The sequence below is a fragment of the Acipenser ruthenus genome, chromosome 12 (assembly GCF_902713425.1).
Source record: "Acipenser ruthenus chromosome 12, fAciRut3.2 maternal haplotype, whole genome shotgun sequence".
Taxonomy (NCBI): Eukaryota; Metazoa; Chordata; class Actinopteri; order Acipenseriformes; family Acipenseridae; genus Acipenser; species Acipenser ruthenus.
The window spans coordinates 52,257-76,179 of NC_081200.1; the positions used below are offsets into that span (position 1 = coordinate 52,257).

Below are 23,923 nucleotides of genomic sequence, written 5' to 3' on the forward strand. Positions count from 1 at the left end.
AAGTCATTTAATTTGTGACTTGTCTTTTATCCAATCAGATTGTTTAGGACATGACGTAACCGTTCCACTTTCTCTCCACGAGATAGCCGCATCGGTAAGGAATTCATCAAATAATCTTCCAGCGCCTCCCGTCTGCAGTACCGCTGCGTGTCCACTGGAGGGAGCCGAGCGCCTCCGTGGCGGCGGCTCCGCATGACTCGAGCGCGTTTGTGACGTCCCTGCCCCGATTGGCCCGTCTGTCGCTGTTTGTGAAGATAGCGTTCGCAGTTTTCACTGTGAACCTCTGGAGCTTGGGAAGGGAAACTGCCCGTGAAAGCTGAGCGACCAAAACTGTGAAAAATGACATCGCTCTGATAAAAATACGAGACGCCCTACACAGCATGAGTCATAAATCACAGAAATCGTGATTCCTACAAACATCATCATCATCATAATAATAATAATAATATTAATAATAATACACGTCATTAATTCGGCTGCAGTGTTGCTAGGACTCCCAGCGTCACATTACCCTCTGGCTGTAGAACCGGTGTGTGTCCACGGGAGGGGGCAGTGTGCCTCACTGCCTGCTTGCCTGCGCTTTGGCTCCGCACCCACTCAAAAACCTTTTTTAAAATGTATTTTGAAATCTGAATTTGGACGCGTGTATTGTTTTGAAGTCAGCAAACATTTGAATTGCAGATGAACGAGTGTAGCTGATGGAATTGCATTAAGTTTAACACAAAGAATCGTTCGTGTCAGTGCTTCACAGAGGGTTGTTTTAATATAACAGTTTTTTTTTTTTAATTTGCAGACAGTTTGTGTGAACTCTATGGCGTTGGAGACAGGACGCTTCACATGCTCCAGTTTACACGCAGTGACTGAAGAGGAGATGCGATGTACCGTTGCTTGTTTAAGACAATGGGGACGGGACTGAGCGCTTACAGAGACGAGGGACTAACATGAACACAGAGTAACATGAACACACAAAGGCACACACAATTTTACAGTCACGATGTTAACTCGGGGGGAAAGACGCCCTGCATGGCCGATTGGCTGAAAAGCAGAACAGAAGCAGCCTATCACATGAGGGGAGGTGGGTGGTGTTCTTATGACGTCACCGCTGCCAGGTCTATAAAGAGACCCGTTGTGCGCTTTCACGTCAGATGAAAAGAACGAGTCGTTAGGTTTGTGTGGATCAGCGAGGACGCTGGAAACTGGAGACCAGTTGAAGCGCTGGAAATCCTGCGAGCTCCTCGGGAAGCCGCTGGGGGCGGTCAGCCGCCGGGCTTGTCCAGTAATGTTGTGGTTAAGAGCTCGCCTCTGTGTCCTGACGGGTCCCGGAGAGGCTCAGTATATTTCATTTTGAAATGCTTACAATGCGTCCTTCTGTTTTCAATGCGCACGTCTATTTGTTTCTATTTTGTAATGTGTTTATTTAGTGGAGGAGTTTCATGGTAGTTTCGTATTCACTTTCTCATTGCCCTCACAGTGATTTGTGAAAGAGCCTCATGTTTTAAATGATTGTTGAACACACTTCAATAATAAAGGTTATTTTAAAGCCGGTTTGAAACACCAAGCATTTGAAAAGCAGATTCAATCAATAATAATGGAATTGTATTAACACAAGTCGTCTCTGCTTCACAAAGCTCGTTAACAACGCAGAGGTGCCAGCTTATAAAAGCAGAACCGAGGAGAACAGCAGCAGCATTTCTTTTTTCCAAGGCCAGGGTCTGCTAGCCTGAGAAATGAAAAGGCTCTTGGGTCTGGCAAGCCAGTAACATTATTTCTGCTGTTTAATGTAGAACTGGTAACTGTAAACACATGACATTTAAAATGAACAACCCCAATACAAAGACTTCAACACAGATTTTTATTTATTTTGTGTTTCTTCTGGATTTAAATATCAGTAATGAAGAGTGAGTGCTTCAAACCTGGACTGAAATATTCAACCTCAAAACTATATCAAAATAACAACACCTGAAGAAAGATTTGATCTCCTCAGAGCTGCAGGTTCCTCTCTCTCCTCTCCTCAGAGCTGCAGCTCCCTCAGTAGCAGGTTCCTCTCCCTCCTCCCTCTCTCTCCTCAGAGCTGCAGCTCCCTCAGTAGCAGGTTCCTCTCTCTCCTCCCTCTCTCTCCTCAGAGCTGCAGCTCCCTCAGTAGCAGGTTCCTCTCTCTCTTCTCCTCAGAGCTGCAGCTCCCTCAGTAGCAGGTTCCTCTATCTCCTCCCCTCAAAGCTGCAGCTCCCTCAGTAGCAGGTTCCTCTCTCTAATCTCTCTCTCCTCTCCTCAGAGCTGCAGCTCCCTCAGTAGCAGGTTCCTCTCCCTCCTCCCTCTCTCTCCACAGAGCTGCAGCTCCCTCAGTAGCAGGTTCCTCTCTCTCCTCCCTCTCCTCACCTCCCCTCCTTGGCGAGGAGAGGGGAGAGGTGGAGAGGAGAGGGGGGAGAGGGCAGCAGCAGTATTCCTCAGTCCAGGAAGGACAGCTCCATGCACTCCACAGCCTCAGGGTGAAGCATGCGGGTCGCCAGCCGCTCCATATCAACCAGGCTCAACAAGCGCAGCCTCCGCTCGTAATCCTGAGAGAGAGGCAGAGGGAGAGACACAGAGTCACAACTACACGCTGCTCTACACCTGCATTTCAGAGTGTGTGTGCTGCAGCTGTGATTGTGTGTGCGTCTCTGTCTGTGTGTGTGTGAGTCGGTGTGTGTGTGTGTAAAGCAGTGTGTGTGTTTATTTTGTTCAGGTTACCTTGTGTAGCTGCTCCACACTCTCACTGTGTGTCTGTGTGTCTGTGTGTGTGTGTGTATAGCAGTGTGTGTGTTTGTGTTCAGGTTACCTTGTGTTGCTGCTCCAGACTCTCACTGCGTCGGCAGGGCTGAAGTGTTTGTTCAGAAGAGCAGGCAGGCTGTGCCACACTGACCCGGGGTGAGGCGAGGCGTGAGAGGAGGGGTGAGCTGTTCTGTGCTGTGCTGTGCTGTGCTGTGCTGTTCAGCCTACCTGCCAGCGCCTTGCCTTTGTAGAGGAGTCCCTGTTGATTGACAGGTATGTTGAGCCTGTCAGAGACCAGACTCCAGACTGTGGAGACCTTCTCATCCTCACAGACCTGTCAAGAGACAAGAACACACAGACACACAGTGAGGGGATGAGCATTAAACACTGAAACTACATCTTCATCCTCACAGGACAGGCGAGAGACAAGAACACACACAGACACACAGTGAGGGGATGAGCATTAAACACTGAAACTACATCTTCATCAGTACGCACGCCTCGAGTGAAGCGACATCCCTCATCTGCACCATGCAAATGCACTTAGTGTCATTTCAAACGGGATTGAGATTATTATGCTCAAGAGCTAAAAGGCAATAACAACGTACGCTTAGAAATAATAAAACAATGTTTTTAAGAAAGCCCTCAGGACACGTGACGACATCCCCTCCTTGACAACGTCCTGTCCTCCTGTAGGAAGTGTCTCTTTACCTCAGCAATACCTGAGCTGGGAAGGTACACATTTTAAAGGGCCTTGATTTCCAGCAATGCAGTTCAACCCACTCTGTGATGTTTTATGTTCTGTTATCAAACAACCGCTGACTTGCCCAATCGTAGAAAGTAGAAGTAGAAAATGTGGTTTGTCTTACCAAACACACACAATGCGAACAGTCAGTCAATATGTAGCGGTATTGTGAAGCGGGATGTGGGGCTGCTCAATGCCTTGCTCACTGGGTGTGCTTCTATTCTTTTAAACAAAGTAAGGAGAGGAGAGGAGAGAGGGGAGAGGGGAGAAGAGAGGGGAGAGGTGGAGAGGGCTGCAGCAGTATTCCTCAGTCCAGGAAGGACAGCTCCATGCACTCCACAGCCTCAGGGTGAAGCATGCAGGTCGCCAGCCGCTCCATATCATCCAGGCTCAACAAGCGCAGCCTCCACTCGTAATCCTGAGAGAGAGGCAGAGGGAGAGACACAGAGTCACAACTACACGCTGCTCTACACCTGCATTTCAGAGTGTGTGTGCTGCAGCTGTGATTGTGTGTGCGTCTCTGTGTCACTGTACAGCTGTGTCTGTGTGTGTTTGTATAACAGTGTGCATGTGCTGCAGCTAGGATTGTGTGTGTAGCAGTGTTTATTGTGTTCAATTTATCTTGTGTAGCTGCTCCAGACTCACTGTGTGTGTCTGTGTGTGTGTGTGTGTGTGTATAGCAGTGTGTGTTTGTGTTCAGGTTACCTCGTGTAGCTGCTCCAGACTCTCACTGCGTCGGCAGGGCTTAAGTGTTTGTTCAGAAGAGCAGGCAGGCTGTGCCACACTGACCCGGGGTGAGGCGAGGAGTGAGAGGAGGGGTGAGGCGAGGGGTGAGAGGAGGGGTGAGCTGTGCTGTGCTGTTCAGCCTACCTGCCAGCGCCTTGCCTTTGTAGAGGAGTCCCTGTTGATTGACAGGTATGTTGAGCCTGTCAGAGACCAGACTCCAGACTGTAGAGACCTACTCATCCTCACAGACCTGTCAAGAGACAAGAACACACACAGACACACAGTGAGGGGATGAGCATTAAACACTGAAACTACATCTTCATCCTCACAGGGCAGGCGAGAGACAAGAACACACACAGTGAGGGGATAAGCATTAAACACTGAAACTACATCTTCATCAGTACGCAAGCCTCGAGTGAAGCGACATCCCTCATCTGCACCATGCAAATGCACTTAGTGTCATTTCAAACGGGATTGAGATTATTATGCTCAAGAGCTAAAAGGCAGTAACAACGTACGCTTAGAAATAATAAAACAATGTTTTTAAGAAAGCCCTCAGGACACGTGACGACATCCCCTCCTTGACAACGTCCTGTCCTCCTGTAGGAAGTGTCTCTTTACCTCAGCAATACCTGAGCTGGGAAGGTACACATTTTAAAGGGCCTTGATTTGCAGCAATGCAGTTCAACCCACTCTGTGATGTTTTATGTTCTGTTATCAAACAACCGCTGACTTGCCCAATCGTAGAAAGTAGAAGTAGAAAATGTGGTTTGTCTTACCAAACACACACAATGCGAACAGTCAGTCAATATGTAGCGGTATTGTGAAGCGGGATGTGGGGCTGCTCAATGCCTTGCTCACTGGGTGTGCTTCTATTCTTTTAAACAAAGTAAGGGGAGGAGAGGAGAGGGGGAGGAGAGAGGGGAGAGGGGAGAAGAGAGGGGAGAGGTGGAGAGGGCTGCAGCAGTATTCCTCAGTCCAGGAAGGACAGCTCCATGCACTCCACAGCCTCAGGGTGAAGCATGCAAGTCGCCAGCCGCTCCATATCATCCAGGCTCAACAAGCGCAGCCTCCGCTCGTAATCCTGAGAGAGAGGCAGAGGGAGAGACACAGAGTCACAACTACACGCTGCTCTACACCTGCATTTCAGAGTGTGTGTGCTGCAGCTGTGATTGTGTGTGCATCTCTGTGTCACTGTACAGCTGTGTCTGTGTGTGTCTGTATAACACTGTGCATGTGCTGCAGCTAGGATTGTGTGTGTAGCAGTGTTTATTGTGTTCAATTTATCTTGTGTAGCTGCTCCAGACACTCACTGTGTGTGTGTGTGTGTATAGCAGTGTGTGTGTTTATTGTGTTCAGGTTACCTTGTGTTGCTGCTCCAGACTCTCACTGCGTCGGCAGGGCTGAAGTGTTTGTTCAGAAGAGCAGGCAGGCTGTGCCACACTGACCCGGGGTGAGGCGAGGAGTGAGAGGAGGGGTGAGGCAAGGGGTGAGAGGAGGGGTGAGCTGTGCTGTGCTGTGCTGTGCTGTTCAGCCTACCTGCCAGCGCCTTGCTTTTGTAGAGGAGTCCCTGTTGATTGATAGGTATGTTGAGCCTGTCAGAGACCAGACTCCAGACTGTGGAGACCTTCTCATCCTCACAGACCTGTCAAGAGACAAGAACATACAGACACACACTGAGGGGATGAGCATTAAACACTGAAACTACATCTTCATCCTCACAGGACAGGCGAGAGACAAGAACACACACAGACACACACACACACACACACAGTGAGGGGATAAGCATTAAACACTGAAACTACATCTTCATCAGTACACAAGCCTCGAGTGAAGCGACATCCCTCATCTGCCACCATGCAAATGCACTTAGTGTCATTTCAAACGGGATTGAGATTATTATGCTCAAGAGCTAAAAGGCAAGAACAACGTACGATTATAAACAATAAAGATGACCCCCAGTCAATATAGCCGGGGAAATCACACCCCCGTCAAACCGCACCCTGCTGATCAGAGCTCACAAAGACAAACACATTATTAAAAGCCAATCAGCAAACAGTCACACGCGGGTCCGGACGGCCATTTGTTATTAAAAATGCGGATTCAAAAACAACCGCTCCACTGAATAATAAACAAAGTAAACGAGATGCACTCACCTGGTTTAACGAGCGCTGTCCCTCGTAGTCTGTGTAAAACAAGAGCAAACGCCTCCTCACATGGCGTCCTTCTTCCACAAACTTATCACATGAAATAAAGTCGTTTCACACAGACACACGCCTCCGGCTGAGCTGTCCTCTGCTCTTTACAATTGGTAGCGAACTTCAGGGAGACAGACGAGGCTTTAGCTATCATTTCCTATCCAATGCTGCCCTCGTGTGGACATTTAGTAGAACTGCTGTCGAGGGGTTGATTTGAGTGTTAACTAATTCTGCTTCATAAAATCAAATGAAACCTGCTGAAAAACGTCACGTTAGCATACTGAAATACACACGCATCTACGTCTGTGATTAAATTATTGCAAACACCCGTATATACATTTAGATACATTTTAAGCCGCTATAAAAGAGAACTACAGTTGATTCCTTCAGGCACGTTCCGGTTTAGAATCGTTGTTTTCTTTGCTTATTTCGAAACTGCCCGTTTTAAAATATGACTGATAGTAAAACAATTCTTCACTAAAAGCATGAAAATATAATATTATTAAAATACTGACGTGGACACGTGTACTAAAAAATGTTTTATTAATAATAAATGTATATTTTTAAACAGGTGCGCACGTTGGACAGCTATAGGGTCTATACAAATTAGGTAACGCATTTCTAACTTTTGATTTGCTAACTGCGTTCGCCAATCAGAAGTCATTTAATTTGTGACATTGTCTTTTATCCAATCAGATTGTTTAGGACATGACGTAAACGTTCCACTTTCTCTCCACGAGATAGCCGCATCGGTAAGGAATTCATCAAATAATCTTTTAGCGACTCCCGACTGCAGTACCGCTGCGTGTCCACTGGAGGGAGCCGAGCGCCTCCGTGGCGGCGGCTCCGCATGACTCGAGCGCGTTTGTGACGTCCCCGCCCCGATTGGCCCGTCTGTCGCTGTTTGTGAAGATAGCGTTCGCAGTTTTCACTGTGAACCTCTGGAGCTTGGAAGGGAAACTGCCCGTGAAAGCTGAGCGACCAAAACTGTGAAAAATGACATCGCTCTGATAAAAATACGAGACGACCTACACAGCATGAGTCATAAATCACAGAAATCGTGATTCCTACAAACATCATCATCATCATCATCATAATAATAATAATATTAATAATAATTCACGTCATTAATTCGGCTGCAGTGTTGCTAGGACTCTCAGCGTCACATTCCCCTCTGGCTGTAGTACCGGTGTGTGTCCACGGGAGGGGGCAGTGTGCCTCACTGCCTGCTTGCCTGCGCTTTGGTTCCGCACCCACTCAAAAACCTTTTTAAAATGTATTTTGAAATCTGATTTTGGATGCGTGTATTGTTTTGAAGTCAGCAAACATTTGAATTGCAGATGAACGAGTGTAGCTGATGGAATTGCATTAAGTTTAACACAAAGAAACGTTCGTGTCAGTGCTTCACAGAGGGTTGTTTTAAAATAACAGCTTTTTAATTTGCAAACAGTTTGTGTGAACTCTATGGCGTTGGAGACAGGACGCTTCACGTGCTCCAGTTTACACGCAGTGACTGAAGAGGAGATGCGATGTACCGTTGCTTGTTTAAGACAATGGGGACGGGACTGAGCGCTTACAGAGACGAGGGACTAACATGAACACAGAGTAACATGAACACACAAAGGCACACACAATTTCACAGTCACGATGTTAACTCGGGGGGAAAGACGCCCTGCATGGCCGATTGGCTGAAAAGCAGAACAGAAGCAGCCTATCACATGAGGGGAGGTGGGTGGTGTTCTTATGACGTCACCGCTGCCAGGTTTATAAAGAGACCCGTTGTGCGCTTTCACGTCAGATGAAGAAAACGAGTCGTTAGGTTTGTGTGGATTAGCGAGCACGCTGGAAACTGGAGACCACGTGAAGCTTTGGAAATCCTGCGAGCTCCTCGGGGCGCCGCTGGGGGCGGTCAGCCGCCGGGCTTGTCCAGTAATGTTGCGGTTAAGCGCTCGCCGCTGTGTCCTGACGGGTCCCGGAGAGGCTCAGTATATTTCATTTTGAAATGCCTACAATGCGTCCTTCTGTTTTCAATGTGCACGTCTATTTGTTTCTGTTTTGTAATGTGTTTATTTAGTGGAGGAGTTTCATGGTAGTTTCGTATTCACTTTCTCATTGCCCTCACAGTGATTTGTGAAAGAGCCTCATGTTTTAAATGATTGTTGAACACACTTCAATAATAAAGGTTATTTTAAAGCCGGTTTGAAACACCAAGCATTTGAAAAGCAGATTCAATCAATAATAATGGAATTGTATTAACACAAGACGTCTCTGCTTCACAAAGCTCGTTAACAATGCAGAGGTGCCAGCTTATAAAAGCAGAACCGAGGAGAACAGCAGCAGCATTTCTTTTTTTCAAGGCCAGGGTCTGCTAGCCTGAGATATGAAAAGGCTCTTGGGTCTGGCAAGCCAGTAACATTATTTCTGCTGTTTAATGTAAAACTGGTAATTGTAAACACATGGCATTTAAAATGAACAACCCCAATACAAAGACTTCAACACAGATTTTTACTTATTTTGTGTTTCTTCTGGATTTAAATATCAGTAATGAAGAGTGAGTGCTTCAAACCTGGACTGAAATATTCAACCTCAAAACTATCAAAATAACACCACCTGAAGAAAGATTTGATCTCCTCAGAGCTACAGGTTCCTCTCTCTCCTCTCCTCAGAGCTGCAGCTCCCTCAGTAGCAGGTTTCTCTCTCTCCTCACCTCCCCTCCCCTCCCTGGGGAGGAGAGAGGGGAGAGAAGGACAGCTCCATGCACTCCACAGCCTCAGGGTGAAGCATGCGGGTCGCCAGCCACTCCATATCATCCAGGCTCAACAAGCGCAGCCTCCGCTCGTAATCCTGAGAGAGAGGGAGAGACACAGAGTCACAACTACACGCTGCTCTACACCTGCATTTCAGAGTGTGTGTGCTGCAGCTGTGATTGTGTGTGCGTCTCTGTGTCACTGTACAGCTGTGTCTGTGTGTGTTTGTATAACAGTGTGCATGTGCTGCAGCTAGGATTGTGTGTGTAGCAGTGTTTATTGTGTTCAATTTATCTTGTGTAGCTGCTCCAGACTCACTGTGTGTGAGTGTGTGTGTTTATTGTGTTCAATTTACCTTGTGTAGCTGCTCCAGCCTCTCAGAGTGTGTGTGTGTGTGTGTGAGTGTGTGTGTGTATAGGAGTGTGTGTGTTTGTGTTCAGGTTACCTTGTGTAGCTGCTCCAGACTCTCAATGCGTCGGCAGGGCTGAAGTGTTTGTTCAGGAGAGCAGGCAGGCTGTGCCACATTGACCCGGGGTGAGGCGAGGAGGGGTGAGGCGAGGGGTGAGAGGAGGGGTGAGCTGTGCTGTGCTGTGCTGTTCAGCCTACCTGCCAGCGCCTTGCCTTTGTAGAGGAGTCCCTGTTGATTGACAGGTATGTTGAGCCTGTCAGAGACTAGACTCCAGACTGTGGAGACCTTCTCATCCTCACAGACCTGTCAAGAGACAAGAACACACACAGACACACAGTGAGGGGATGAGCATTAAACACTGAAACTACATCTTCATCAGTACGCAAGCCTCGAGTGAAGCGACATCCCTCATCTGCCACCATGCAAATGCACTTAGTGTCATTTCAAACGGGATTGAGATTATTATGCTCAAGAGCTAAAAGGCAAGAACAACGTACGATTATAAACAATAAAGATGACCCCCAGTCAATATAGCCGGGGAAATCACACCCCCGTCAAACCGCACCTGCTGATCAGAGCTCACAAAGACAAACACATTATTAAAAGCCACTCAGCAAACAGTCACAAGCGGGTCCGGACGGCCATTTGTTATTAAAAATGCGGATTCAAAAACAACCGCTGCACTGAATAATAAACAAAGTAAACGAGATGCACTCACCTGGTTTAACGAGCGCTGTCCCTCGTAGTCTGTGTAAAACAAGAGCAAACGCCTCTTCACATGGCGTCCTTCTTCCACAAACTTATCACATGAAATAAAGTCGTTTCACACAGACACACGCCTCCGGCTGAGCTGTCCTCTGCTCTTTACAATTGGTAGCGAACTTCAGGGAGACAGACGAGGCTTTAGCTTTCATTTCCTATCCAATGCTGCCCTCGTGTGGACATTTAGTAGAACTGCTGTCGAGGGGTTGATTTGAGTGTTAACTAATTCTGCTTCATAAAATCAAATGAAACCTGCTGAAAAACGTCACGTTAGCATACTGAAATACACACCGCTTGTAGTTTTCCATATACTTAACTAAAAACTGACACAAATATAAAATGTGACATTTCCAAAACTGACGCTGCTCTTTTATTTAGACAACTGCTCTATCAATACAATGGTCGTCGTGAATCTTGGTTATATTTCTACGTCTGTGATTAAATTATTGCAAACACCCGTATATACTTTTAGATACATTTTAAACCGCTATAAAAGAGAACTACAATTAATTCCTTGACGCACGTTCCGGTTTAGAATCGTTGTTTTCTTTGCTTATTTCGAAACTGCCCGTTTTAAAATATGACTGATAGTAAAACAATTCTTCACTAAAAGCATGAAAATATAATATTATTAAAATACTGACGTGGACACGTGTACTAAAAAATGTTTTATTAATAATAAATGTATATTTTTAAACAGGTGCGCACCTTGGACAGCCATAGGGTCTATACAAATTAGGTAACGCATTTCTAACTTTTGATTCGCTAACTGCGTTCGCCAATCAGAAGTCATTTAATTTGTGACTTGTCTTTTATCCAATCAGATTGTTTAGGACATGACGTAACCGTTCCACTTTCTCTCCACGAGATAGCCGCATCGGTAAGGAATTCATCAAATAATCTTCCAGCGCCTCCCGTCTGCAGTACCGCTGCGTGTCCACTGGAGGGAGCCGAGCGCCTCCGTGGCGGCGGCTCCGCATGACTCGAGCGCGTTTGTGACGTCCCCGCCCCGATTGGCCCGTCTGTCGCTGTTTGTGAAGATAGCGTTCGCAGTTTTCACTGTGAACCTCTGGAGCTTGGGAAGGGAAACTGCCAGTGAAAGCTGAACGACCAAAACTGTGAAAAATGACATCGCTCTGATAAAAATACGAGACGCCCTACACAGCATGAGTCATAAATCACAGAAATCGTGATTCCTACAAACATCATCATCATCATCATCATCATCATCATCATAATAATAATACACGTCATTAATTCGGCTGCAGTGTTGCTAGGACTCTCAGCGTCACATTCCCCTCTGGCTGTAGTACCGGTGTGTGTCCACGGGAGGGGGCAGTGTGCCTCACTGACTGCTTGCCTGCGCTTTGGCTCCGCACCCACTCAAAAACCTTTTTTAAAATGTATTTTGAAATCTGAATTTGGACGCGTGTATTGTTTTGAAGTCAGCAAACATTTGAATTGCAGATGAACGAGTGTAGCTGATGGAATTGCATTAAGTTTAACACAAAGAAACGTTCGTGTCAGTGCTTCACAGAGAGTTGTTTAATATAACAGCTTTTTTAATTTGCAGGCGTTGGAGACAGGACGCATCACATGCTCCAGTTTACATGCAGTGACTGAAGATTGATAGGGCTTGAGGTAACAGTTCCACTTTCTCGCCACGAGGTGGCAGCATTAGTAAGGAATGCATCAAATAATCTTCAGTGACTCCCGACCACAGTACTGGTGCATATCCACTGGAGGGACCCGTGTGCCTCAGTGGCTGCTTGCCTGCGCTTTGGCTGCGCAGTTACATCTAAACACTACCGACTGAGGCTGTCTGTCTAAAGCTGTCATTGCACCTTGGTAACCATTACATGACTCAAACCCTTATTTTAAAACGTATTGTAGCATGCACAGTGGAAGGCAGCAGCAGGGCTAGTAGGTGACGTAATTACACACAGAGACATAAGCCCGATATACGCTCCTTGCAAAGGAGCCAAATCTTTTATACAGCGGCTGTCGGTGCTATGTTTCAGTGCGAGAGGTCCTGGGTTCACGCCCGCCCTCCGCCTCTGTGTGGATTGCCTCTCCTTGTGTGATGCGCCAGCCTGTGTTTACCGAGATCGCTACAGTATTTTGAAATCTGAATTTAGACGTGTGTATTGTTTTGAAGTCACTAAACATTAAACGTTCCTGTCAGTATTCAGAGAGAGATTTTTTTTAAATAACATTTTTGTAATTTTAAAACAGTCTGTGGAGTTCGAGATAGGACACTGATCATGCTCCAGCTTACACACTGTGACTGAAGAGGATATACAATGTAGAAGAGGTGACTAAAACTTTTTAAAGCTAATTTCATGTCTTTATACTTAAAAACATAACAATAAGAAGTAACAGAAATACAATATCTCGCTATAAAACTATAGGCTATTAAATAGACCATGCCAATAATAATTAAATGCATGGAAGGCCCTGGCAGCATTTCCTAAGAAGAGCTACAGTATACTTTTAGAAAAAATAAATCTACAGCAGAATCTGCAAACGGAGTCTCAATGTCCCTGGACTCTACAGCATAATCTACAAACAGAGTCTCAATGTCCCTGGACTCTACAGCAGAATCTACAAACAGAGTCTCAGTGTCCCTGGCCTCTACTGCAGAATCTACAAACAGAGTCTCAGTGTCCCTGGACTCTACAGCAGAATCTACAAACAGAGTCTCAGTGTCCCTAGACTCTACAGCAGAATCTACAAACAGAGTCTCAGTGTCCCTGGACTCTACAGCAGAATCTACAAACAGAGTCTCAGTGTCCCTGGACTCTACAGCAGAATCTACAAACAGAGTCTCAGTGTCCCTGGACTCTACAGCAGAATCTACAAACAGTCTCAGTGTCCCTGGACTCTACTGCAGAATCTACAAACAGAGTCTCAATGTCCCTGGACTCTACAGCAGAATCTACAAACAGAGTCTCAGTGTCCCTGGACTCTACAGCAGAATCTACAAACAGAGTCTCAGTGTCCCTGGACTCTACAGCAGAATCTACAAACAGAGTCTCAGTGTCCCTGGACTCTACAGCAGAATCTACAAACAGAGTCTCAGTGTCCCTGGACTCTACAGCAGAATCTACAAACAGTCTCAGTGTCCCTGGACTCTACTGCAGAATCTACAAACAGAGTCTCAATGTCCCTGGACTCTACAGCAGAATCTACAAACAGAGTCTCAGTGTCCCTGGACTCTACAGCAGAATCTACAAACAGAGTCTCAGTGTCCCTGGACTCTACAGCAGAATCTACAAACAGAGTCTCAGTGTCCCTGGACTCTACAGCAGAATCTACAAACAGAGTCTCAGTGTCCCTGGACTCTACAGCAGAATCTACAAACAGTCTCAGTGTCCCTGGACTCTACTGCAGAATCTACAAACAGAGTCTCAGTGTCCCTGGACTCTACTGCAGAATCTACAAACAGAGTCTCAGTGTCCCTGGCCTCTACTGCAGAATCTACAAACAGAGTCTCAGTGTCCCTGGACTCTACAGCAGAATCTACAAACAGTCTCAGTGTCCCTGGACTCTACTGCAGAATCTACAAACAGAGTCTCAGTGTCCCTGGACTCTACAGCAGAATCTACAAACAGAGTCTCAGTGTCCCTAGACTCTACAGCAGAATCTACAAACAGAGTCTCAGTGTCCCTGGACTCTACAGCAGAATCTACAAACAGAGTCTCAGTGTCCCTGGCCTCTACTGCAGAATCTACAAACAGAGTCTCAGTGTCCCTGGACTCTACAGCAGAATCTACAAACAGAGTCTCAGTGTCCCTGGACTCTACAGCAGAATCTACAAACAGAGTCTCAGTGTCCCTGGCCTCTACTGCAGAATCTACAAACAGAGTCTCAGTGTCCCTGGCCTCTACTGCAGAATCTGTAAACATAGTCTCAATGTCCCTGGACTCTACAGCAGAATCTACAAACAGAGTCTCAGTGTCCCTGGACTCTACTGCAGAATCTGTAAACATAGTCTCAATGTCCCTGGACTACTGCAGAATCTACAAACAGAGTCTCAGTGTCCCTGGACTCTACTGCAGAATCTACAAACAGAGTCTCAGTGTCCCTGGACTCTACTGCAGAATCTGTAAACATAGTCTCAATGTCCCTGGCCTCTACAGCAGAATCTACAAACAGAGTCTCAGTGTCCCTGGACTCTACTGCATAATCTGCAAACAGTCTCAATGTCCCTGGACTCTCCTTATATGCAGGGTGCATAGCTGTTTATCTTTAAACAATAAACACATAAATACTGCAGAGTCGCTAAAGGGAAGACTCCTTCACTGTACAGCATTGTGTTTGTGCTCTGTATCTCAACCATGCAATACCATTCTCTTGTGTTTAGATGATGCTGCTGCAATCTAGGTCACAGCAGCGGGTGTGTCTGCCAGCCAGCCAGCCAGTCAGTGTGATTGATTTAGAGTAATCAAAGTGCTTATCAAGATGGGCAAGCTTTCTTTCTTTATTATTATTATTATTATTATTATTATTATTATTATTATTATTATTATTATTATTATTATTCATATTCATATTCATTTCTCAGCAGACGCCCTTATCCAGGGCGACTTACAGTCGTAAACAAAAATACATTTCAAGAATCACAGTACAAGTATTAATACAATTAAGAGCAAGATAAAATACAATCACTTCGGTTCTAGCAAGTACAAGTATATGACAAAATACGATTCAATAACGGAGCAGATAACAGTGTCAGTGATAGTTACATCAGGATATTATTAAATACAAAATACTACAGATTAAATGACACTTGACCGATTACAGTACTCTAAAGTACAGGGTTAAATGCAGTAAAATAGGGAGCAGATAAGAGCAAGTAAAGTGCATTTAAGGAAGAGTGATAAGTGTCCAGATGGAAAAGAGGAGTTTCTACAGGTGCTGACTGAAGAGGTGAGTCTTGAGGAGGTGCCGGAAGATGGTCAGGGACTGGGCAGTCCTGACATCTGTAGGAAGGTCATTCCACCACTGCGGGGCGAGGGTGGAGAAGGAGCGGGCTCTGGAGGCAAGGGAGTGTAGAGGAGGTAGAGCCAGTCTTCTAGTGCAGGAGGAGCGGAGAGGTCGAGTGGGGGTGTAGGGAGAGATGAGGGTCTGGAGGTAGCTGGGTGCAGTCTGGTCAAGGCATCTGTAGGCTAGTACAAGAGTCTTGAACTGGATGCGAGCGGTGATCGGGAGCCAGTGGAGCGAGCGGAGTAGTGGAGTAGCGTGGGCGAAGCGAGGCAGAGAGAACACCAGGCGGGCAGCAGAGTTCTGGATGAGCTGGAGCGGACGGGTGGTGGACGCAGGGAAGCCAGCCAGGAGGGAGTTGCAGTAGTCAAGGCGGGAGAGTACCAGGGCTTGGACCAGGAGCTGGGTAGCATAGTTGGTGAGGAAGGGTCGGATTCTTCGGATGTTGCTCAGGAAGAATCGGCAAGTGCGTGCCAGAGTGGAGATGTGCTGGGAATAAGAGAGGCAGGGGTCCAGGGTGACTCCAAGGTTCTTAGCTGAGGAGGAGGGAGAGACTGTGGTAGATTCCAGAGGAACAGAGATAGAGATATCAGAGGAGGGGGAGGAGGAGGAGGGAAAGAAAAGGATGACCCAAGACTGACCCTTGGGGGACTCCTGTTGAGAGAGGGCGAGGTGTGGAGGTTGCTCCACGCCAGGTTAAGAGTGTCCTCTATCATTTCTGCGATCAGCGACCGTGCTTTAGACACACCTAGTCTAACACCATATGTTCCAGGTTAAATCTACGACTGGGTAAATGCATATCACACACTGGAGATTTGTATATCACACACTGGAGATTTGTATATCACGCACTGGAGATTTGTATATCACACACTGGAGATTTGTATATCACACACTGGAGATTTGTATATCACGCACTGGAGATTTGTATATCACACACTGGAGATTTGTATATCACGCACTGGAGATTTGTATATAACGCACTAGAGATTTGTATATCACACACTGGAGATTTGTATATCACGCACTGGAGATTTGTATATCACGCACTGGAGATTTGTATATCACACACTGGAGATTTGTATATCACGCACTGGAGATTTGTATATAACGCACTAGAGATTTGTATATCACACACTGGAGATTTGTATATAACGCACTAGAGATTTGTATATCACACACTGGAGATTTGTATATCACGCACTGGAGATTTGTATATCACGCACTGGAGATTTGTATATCACACACTAGAGATTTGTATATAATGCACTGGAGATTTGTATATAATGCACTGGAGGTTTTGTTGCAGTGAATGTTAATATACACAGTAATGGCTGCTCTTTCCTTTTTTGATAGTAAAAGAAATGGAATGATAAAAAATTATAAAAATAACAATGGGCCCTGTATTTAAAAAAAAATATATAGGTATGTGTGTCTGTTTCTGTATGTGTTTGTGTGGGTGTGTGTGTGCGTGTGAATGTGTGTATGCATGTGTGTGTGTGTCAGTGTGTATGTGTGCCAGTGTGTGCGTGCGTGTGTATGTGTGTGTGTGTGTGTGCGTGTGTGTCAGTGTGTGTCAGCTACTGTAATGATTGTGACAGTGAGTACCACCTATTTTTCCTCTTTCTGTTTATGTAAACATGTGTATGACTTGTCAAAGCCCTGCTTACATTCTGATTGAGGGGACTTGCACCAGGGAAGGTGTAAATTGGTAATTATGTAGGACATAGAGGGAACAGATGAGCAAGTAGCAGGATGTAGAGCTAGGTTATGAGGAAGAAGAGCTGAGTGCAGAGAAGCGTATGCATATAAACTGCGTAAATAAATAGAGGAATACAGACAGCTCTTATTAGGAAGGGAATGTTATCAGCAGCTATGATCAAATAACCCCTTCAGACTCCCTGCTGTGCAGCAGCACTGAAACCCTGTGAACCCCTTCAGACTCCCTGCTGTGCAGCAGCACTGAAACCCTGTGAACCCCTTCAGACTCCCTGCTGTGCAGCAGCACTGAACCCCCGAGAACCCCTTCAGACTCCCAGCTGTGCAGCAGCACTGAACCCCCGAGAACTCCTTCAGACTCCCTGCTGTCTAGGCATCACATTTGTTTGGTGCATTAGGCAAGCTGACTCAGGCCCTAGCTCTCCAATATTAGGTTGGATTGGGTTTGTTTTAACAGAATAAATAAAAGTTATATTTTATATAAAGGGATGCCCAGTATTGGACCCCAGCACATGGTGGATAGACAAGACCACAACATAACTGCACTTTCTGTGATTATTCATGGTGTCCAGTGTGTTGCATGTTTCCTATATGGCTGCTATCCTATATTAATTACCAAAGGAGTGCGACAGATCCAGTTGGGGTTTCTAATGGTGTGTGTGTGTGTGTGTGTGTGTGTGTGTGTGTGTGTGTGTGTGTGTGTGTGTGTGTGTGTGTGTGTGTGTGTGTGTGTGTGTGTGTGTGTGTGTGTGTGTGTGTGTGTATACCCTGTTCAATATAATGGAGTGGCTCAATGTTAAAAAAGTGAGGGGGTCTATTTACATCTATTGGTTCAAATCAAGGGATTGTCTTCTATTTCATAAACCCAGTAAGAGGCAAATGCTTTTTCACTGTCATCATAAATCATGTAAAGGCTTCACTGGAAATGTCCTGATGGAAAAGCCTTCATAAAGGTAGACATGGAGGTTGAATAATTCAAAGGTCCACTCCCACAAAATGTCAAAGTGATTATGTAATGCTATAGCGTTAGACCTGCATATGGGCCCTTTCATATGAGTGCTGTACTGTTTCAGTGTTCTGACAGTCAATATTGTTACAAATATCACCTGCATGATGAATGAAAAATACAGTTTTAAGTCCAAGAGGATCTTCTATCAGTGAAGGAAAAGTTAAGCGGATTGTAAACGCATTGGCTGTCTGCCCAGGCAGCTGTTTGATATTTTCTTTTTTTGGTACTTCTGGAGACAGACCACAGGCAGTGGGACCAGGTCTAATCGAGGGACCAGGGACCAGTGGGACCAGGTCTAATCGAGGGACCAGGGACCAGTGGGACCAGGTCTAATCGAGGCCCTGCATGCTTGCTGCTGTTGTACTTATTGTCTCTTGTTGAATAGGCCTACAGAAGTGTTAGGATCTGTATATTATTATTATTATTATTATTATTATTATTTATTTATTAGCAGACGCCCTTATCCAGGGGGACTTACAATTGTTACAAGATATCACATTTTATAGATATCACATTATTTGTTTACATACAGTTACCCATTTATACAGTTGGGTTTTTACTGGAGCAATCTAGGTAAAGTAGCTTGCTCAAGGGTACAGCAGCAGTGTCCCCCCACCTGGGATTGAACCCACAACCCAGAGCCCTAACCAATACACCACACTGCTGCCCCATAGTTACTGACCTGTTGAATAGGCTGGCAGAAGTGTTAGGATCTGTATAGTTATTGTCTCTTGTTGAATAGGCTGGCAGACGTGTTAGGATCTGTATAGTTATTGTCTCTTGTTGAATAGGCTGGCAGACGTGTTAGGATCTGTATAGTTATTGTCTCTTGTGGAATAGGCTGGCAGAAGTGTTAGGATCTGTTTACTGAACCTCTTTGTATTATCATACTGAGACAAACCCAGTTCATGCTTTTAATATATACAAGAAACCTCACCGTTACAATAATGCAGTAACTCATTTAAGAAGGTTAAATATAGTACACTTGTCAAACCCATTCTTTGCACATCATCGTTTATTTCATCTCAGTACCTTTAGCACATGCAGGGCTCAGATGAAATGACCCAGCGAGTGCAAGTAGACTAAGATGTAGACTAACAGAAGTAAACAGAAGTAAAGGTGGGCATCTTTCACAAGTGCACATGTGACTCATACATAGTGAATAGCTGGTTAAAAATAAAGTTGTAACCCTTCTAGCCTCAATCTATTGACTGATCAATAAAACCAGTAAGAGCTAGTGCAGCTCTGTGATTTAAATAGATGTATAATATTATGTTTAATTACTCTATTATAGCTTGATTATATTATGTTTAATTACTCTATTTGGCTAAAGGGCATAACATTTATTCATTTGTGCTTTTCTTTCTCAGAATAAATCAAATATACCTTCTTGTGGTTAAAGAATACTGCTCCTACATGCTTGAGGTTTTGAAATGTCTTTGTTAACAAAACATAGATGGAACTGATCTGTAATGTTGACATTATTCACCTTTGATACATTGCGAAACAACGGGGAGATACAGTGGAGGCACACACACACACGCACACACACGCACACACACACGCACACACATGCACACACACACACACACACATAGACAGAGACACACACATGCACACACACACGCACGCACACACACATGCACACACACACGCACGCACACACACACACACACACATAGACAGAGACACACACACACACACACGCACACACACACACACACGCACACACATAGACAGAGACACACACACGCATGCATGCACACACATGTCCCAGCTATGACCCATACACCTGGAGAATCACTTTCCAGGGGTGAGCTAGCTATGTCACCCTTTAGAGGTTTACATAGACCCATACATCTGGAGAATCACTTTCCAGGGGTGACGAGACTTTTTGTTTGATTTCAATACCCATGGCAACTTTCACAGTCAATGTATAATAATGACGGGGTCACTTTTGCAAAGGTTTTTTTTAACAATATATGATTCCATGATATATTTGTGAAAGTGTTTCTTGTTACCTGGTCCTGCTCCAGTTATTCAGAATGGATCAAGATTGGTGATGTGTCCTGCTTCATCTCAGTGTTCAGATCTTCAACTCCTCTTCCATTCATCTCCTATACAAAGGACTGCTAACAAACACATCTTCTGAATACTAAACTTTGTAAACAGGCTTTGAAGGAGATGAATACAAGCATGGCTTAATATGGCTCAAAGAGGACACAAGACTACCTCTTGATATGGAAGTCCTTTCACAAGACATCATTTCAAGAAGAGTGCTAGAAATAGGAAGACTCAAACTGCTTGCATTGCATAGTCATTCAATGGCATTTCTTCTTCCTGAGTTAATGCAGGTGTTTTTAATTCAGTCCCAAGAACTGTGTGATGTCATCTTGGGCGTGGTAACCCTCACATTTATTATTATTATTATTATTATTATTATTATTATTATTATCCATCATCATTAACCGCTTACTCCTTTACAGGGTCACGGTGAGCCGGAGCCTAACCCGGCATACACAGGGCGCAAGGAGAGACTACACCCTGGACGGGACGCCAGTCCATCGCAGGGCACCACACACTCACACACACACAGAGGGCAATTTAGAGTGACCAATTAACCTGGACAGCATGTCTTTGGACTGTGGGAGGAAACTGGAGTACCCGGAGAACATGGGGAGAACATGCAAACTCCACACAGACAGTACCCTATGCTGGATTCGAACCTAGGACCCTGGCATTGTGAGGCAGCAGCACTAACCACTACGCCACCATGCCGCCCCAATTATTATTATTATTATTATTATTATAATTATTATTATTATTATTATTATTATTATTATTATTATAATAATAATAATAATAATAATAATAATAATAATAATAATAATAATAATAATAATAATAATAATAAACACACACTGTATTCTGAATGCATCCTTATTTATAACTGTGAGAGCAGACCTTTCATTGCTTGAATTCACACGATCGTGGAAATTTGACACATTTTTTTCTTGACCAAAAGATAATAAAGAATTATTAAAGATAAATAAATTGAATTAATTTACCAAAATGATGGACACTCTTACAAAAATATTTCAGCTTGGTTTTGGGAAGCATATTCAGATAAAATCCTCCATAAGCATACCTATCAAAATGATATTATATAAATGACTGGTCTAAAATCAATAATTCAATAAATAAATAAACAAGAATAGCACAATGTGAGCAAAAGTGACTTGAACATTTAAAATGTCATGCTGGAATTTTAGCGAGGCTCCATTAACAGTATTAACTAAGTCTAATTCCAAAATGTAACTTTTAAAGTTCACTTTTTATTTTCAGAATGCAAACATGAACATTCCTTGTTGTCAAACAGAAGACTTTTGCATAAAATGTAAATTCAAGTCCTGATTTCAAATATTTATTTTTCTTTTTTTCTTCTCTAAAATGGTGCAAAGGCCAGGGGGTTCAGTCCTTGTTTAGTTTTTTTCACCAATGCTCTGGGGAGGGGGTTGTGAATGCGGGCCCATTCCAGTGCTCTGGGGAGGGGTTTGTGAATGCCTGCCCATTCCAGTGCTCTGGGGAGGGGGTTGTGAAGATCCTGTTATGTCGAGTCTTGATTGGCCACTTTGCCTCCATTCATGGTTGGAGTCCCTGAACTTTTTCTCGAGCCTCCCTTTTTCTCTTCAATTTCATGCAGTGATGGCTCTCTATACATGCACACTGTGGAGAAGGACACAGAAAGGGATGTGAACATCATAATAAATAATACTTGCCATTTTACAAATCCTAGTTGATGAAGCAAAGTGCTTTCAGACAGTACATGATATACAGTAAAACAAACTGCCACACACTTTGCAGGACCATGGATCTCACAGAGCATGCTGGACGCAGGGCTTCTTTAAAGAGCGCTTGGCTTCAGCTGTCATTTGAACAGTAGTTTCACTCTCACCTGTGATGGTTACAATCACTCACAGTGGGTCTCCATGTTATTTATTCCTCACATGTTTTTGTGTTATTTATTCCTCATATGTTTTGTGTTATTTATACCTTGTGTTTTTATCAATGCTGCTTTCTCACAGCACACATTATCGATGCTGCTTTCTCACAGCACACATTTTGTTTTGCATGTTTTTCTCAGGCAGTAGCCTATTTAAAGAATATTACCTGCTTTAAAAAGGCAATCAAATGTAAAATATTCATACGTTTTTGTTTAAAAGAGGCTAATATTTCTGCCATTTTATAACTACTCATAAATTAGTTATATATGTTTTATATAGTAAATGCATAAAAGTTTAAAGAAGGAATGGAGAAAAAGCAAAGTCAGTAGAATAACTTGGACTGCCTTGATACTGTTCTGTATCCATTAACTACTCCTTGGGACGTGGGAAAGTAAACAGACAACTAAAAGCCTCCAGCAGTGGCAATAGAGAATGCTTGTTAAGAAGCTTGCTTCATGCATGAGGAAGTTCCATTCCACTCATTTCCAGTGTTCTAGAACTGAAATGACCGTGTTTCACATTGCAGGTCTGCAGCTCACTTTATACAGCAATCGTAAGAACAGAAAGTGCACAAGGGGTTTGTAGCTCCCTTAATGGTGTTCTCATTTTTAGGAAGTACGCTCGCTGCTCTTAACCCTGATTTACAAAGAACAGACGTTAATACAATATTCTGACCAGACTACATGACATACTTTAACCACTCAGGCAAGAATAATGTGCTTCGAATGACCTTGGGAGACCTGCAATAGATTTGGAAAATAGTGACTATCAAACCCAAGACTGTGATGGTGTTGCAAATAAAGGATGCAGAGAATGCTTGTACATTATAATGCAGCATTGAGTGACTCAAGAAACAGAATGGTGCTGGTACTTAGGGACATATCTAGGAGCCAGTGCAGACAGAATCAGGCTTAACAATGCCTCTCTCTCACTCCCTCTCCCTCTCCCTCCCTCTCCCGCTCCCGCTCCCTCTCCCTCTCACTCTCCCTCTCCTGCTCCCTCTCCCTCTCCCTCTCTCTCCCTCTCTCCCTCTCCCTCTCCCTCTCCTGCTCCCTCTCTCTCTCTCTCCCTCTCCCTCCCTCTCCTGCTCTCTCTCCCTCTCCCTCCCTCTCCCTCTTACCCATCTCCCTCTTTCCCCTCCCCCTCCTCTCTCTCTCTCTCTCTCTCTCTCTCTCTCTCTCTCTCTCTCTCTCTCTCTCTCTCTCTCTCTCTCTCTCTCTCTTACTAGCCTCAGTTAAAATGAGAGGAGGCAAAGGAAACAGTTTAGATTGTAAATTCAAAATTTGCCATAAAATAAGAATGTGGGATTAATGAGCCAAGAGACTTGCAACTAGAATCTCAGGATATTGTGGACAAATGAATTTCCTTTAGCTTTTTTTGCTTTTTGTGCTATTAATGGAAATTGGGGTGTAGGGTACCGTTACATACATTTTTTAATTACAAGGACTTGCAATGCGCTGCACAGTCTCATGTCTACAGCAGGTCCTTGGTAGCTGCTGCACAATCTCATGTCTACAATCTCATGTCTACAATCTTATGTCTACAGCGGTGCTCACACTTATCTGAAATCTAGATGTTTTAAGATACCTTCGATTGGTCTTGGTACAAAGTGTGATGAGGGTTTTGTTTTCTTCACCCGGTTTCCTTTCATGACCTGCCCTTCCTTGTTGAGTCCAAGGAACCAGGCCCGGCCGGACTCCAGCTGTCGGAACAGCGTTGAGGAGTAGATGACATAGTAGTTTTCAAACACTGATTCCTTAAATTTGCACTCCGGTGTGAACACGTCCTGTCAAGACAAAATAAGTGGAACAGAAATGACAAAAACTACATATATAACTACATGCAATATCAATGAACTACGTATAGAACT

The 23,923-nt window shown here is 44.5% G+C and overlaps 2 protein-coding genes across 11 annotated transcripts in view; both read right to left on the minus strand.

Annotated features, from left to right (window-relative positions):
- Positions 1-1,838: 1,838 nt before the first annotated feature.
- Positions 1,839-10,924, minus strand: LOC117417211 (ubiquitin-like protein 4A-A). Of its 6 annotated transcripts, none has more exons than XR_009330651.1 (7): positions 10,292-10,924; positions 9,610-9,876; positions 5,759-9,261; positions 4,999-5,303; positions 4,364-4,469; positions 2,816-3,082; positions 1,839-2,555 (listed from the first exon to the last, which is right to left on the minus strand). XR_009330651.1 is itself a non-coding variant. In XM_059034219.1 (6 exons), exons 4-6 carry the CDS (start codon positions 4,457-4,459, stop codon positions 2,445-2,447), a joined length of 474 nt encoding a protein of 157 aa, XP_058890202.1. In that variant the 5' UTR covers positions 4,460-4,469; positions 4,999-5,303; positions 5,584-9,261; positions 9,520-9,536; the 3' UTR covers positions 1,839-2,444. The 6 variants fall into 6 exon arrangements, 1 of the variants encoding a protein (XP_058890202.1); XR_009330653.1 differs by having other exon boundaries at positions 2,977-3,082; positions 5,584-9,261; XR_009330650.1 differs by having other exon boundaries at positions 5,584-9,261.
- A 10,046-nt stretch (positions 10,925-20,970) lies between these two features.
- Positions 20,971-23,923, minus strand: part of LOC117417072 (fibroblast growth factor 12) — a 38,740-nt gene continuing 35,787 nt past the window's right edge. For 2 of the 5 annotated variants that reach the window (XM_034028794.3, XM_059034220.1), the window contains exons 4-5: positions 23,641-23,839; positions 20,977-21,775 (exon numbers count right to left, since the gene is read on the minus strand). In XM_034028794.3, coding sequence (XP_033884685.1) covers positions 21,657-21,775; positions 23,641-23,839 — 318 coding nt within the window. In that variant the 3' untranslated portion in view covers positions 20,977-21,656. Of the gene's footprint in view, positions 21,776-23,640; positions 23,840-23,923 lie in introns of all 5 variants that reach the window. The other 3 variants (XM_034028789.3, XM_034028791.3, XM_034028792.3) reach the window with 3 other exon arrangements.

What these genes read in the sequence shown, in the direction of transcription:
- LOC117417211 (XM_059034219.1), bottom strand. Translation starts at nt 4,459, where the DNA reads ATGAGTAGGTCTCTACAGTCTGGAGTCTGGTCTCTGACAGGCTCAACA. An exon ending in CAAAGGCAAGGCGCTGGCAG is followed by an intron (nt 3,083 to 4,363) that starts GTAGGCTGAACA and finishes GTCTCTTGACAG; the next exon opens with GTCTGTGAGGATGAGAAGGT. An exon ending in GTCTGGAGCAGCAACACAAG is followed by an intron (nt 2,556 to 2,815) that starts GTAACCTGAACA and finishes CCTCTCTCTCAG; the next exon opens with GATTACGAGCGGAGGCTGCG.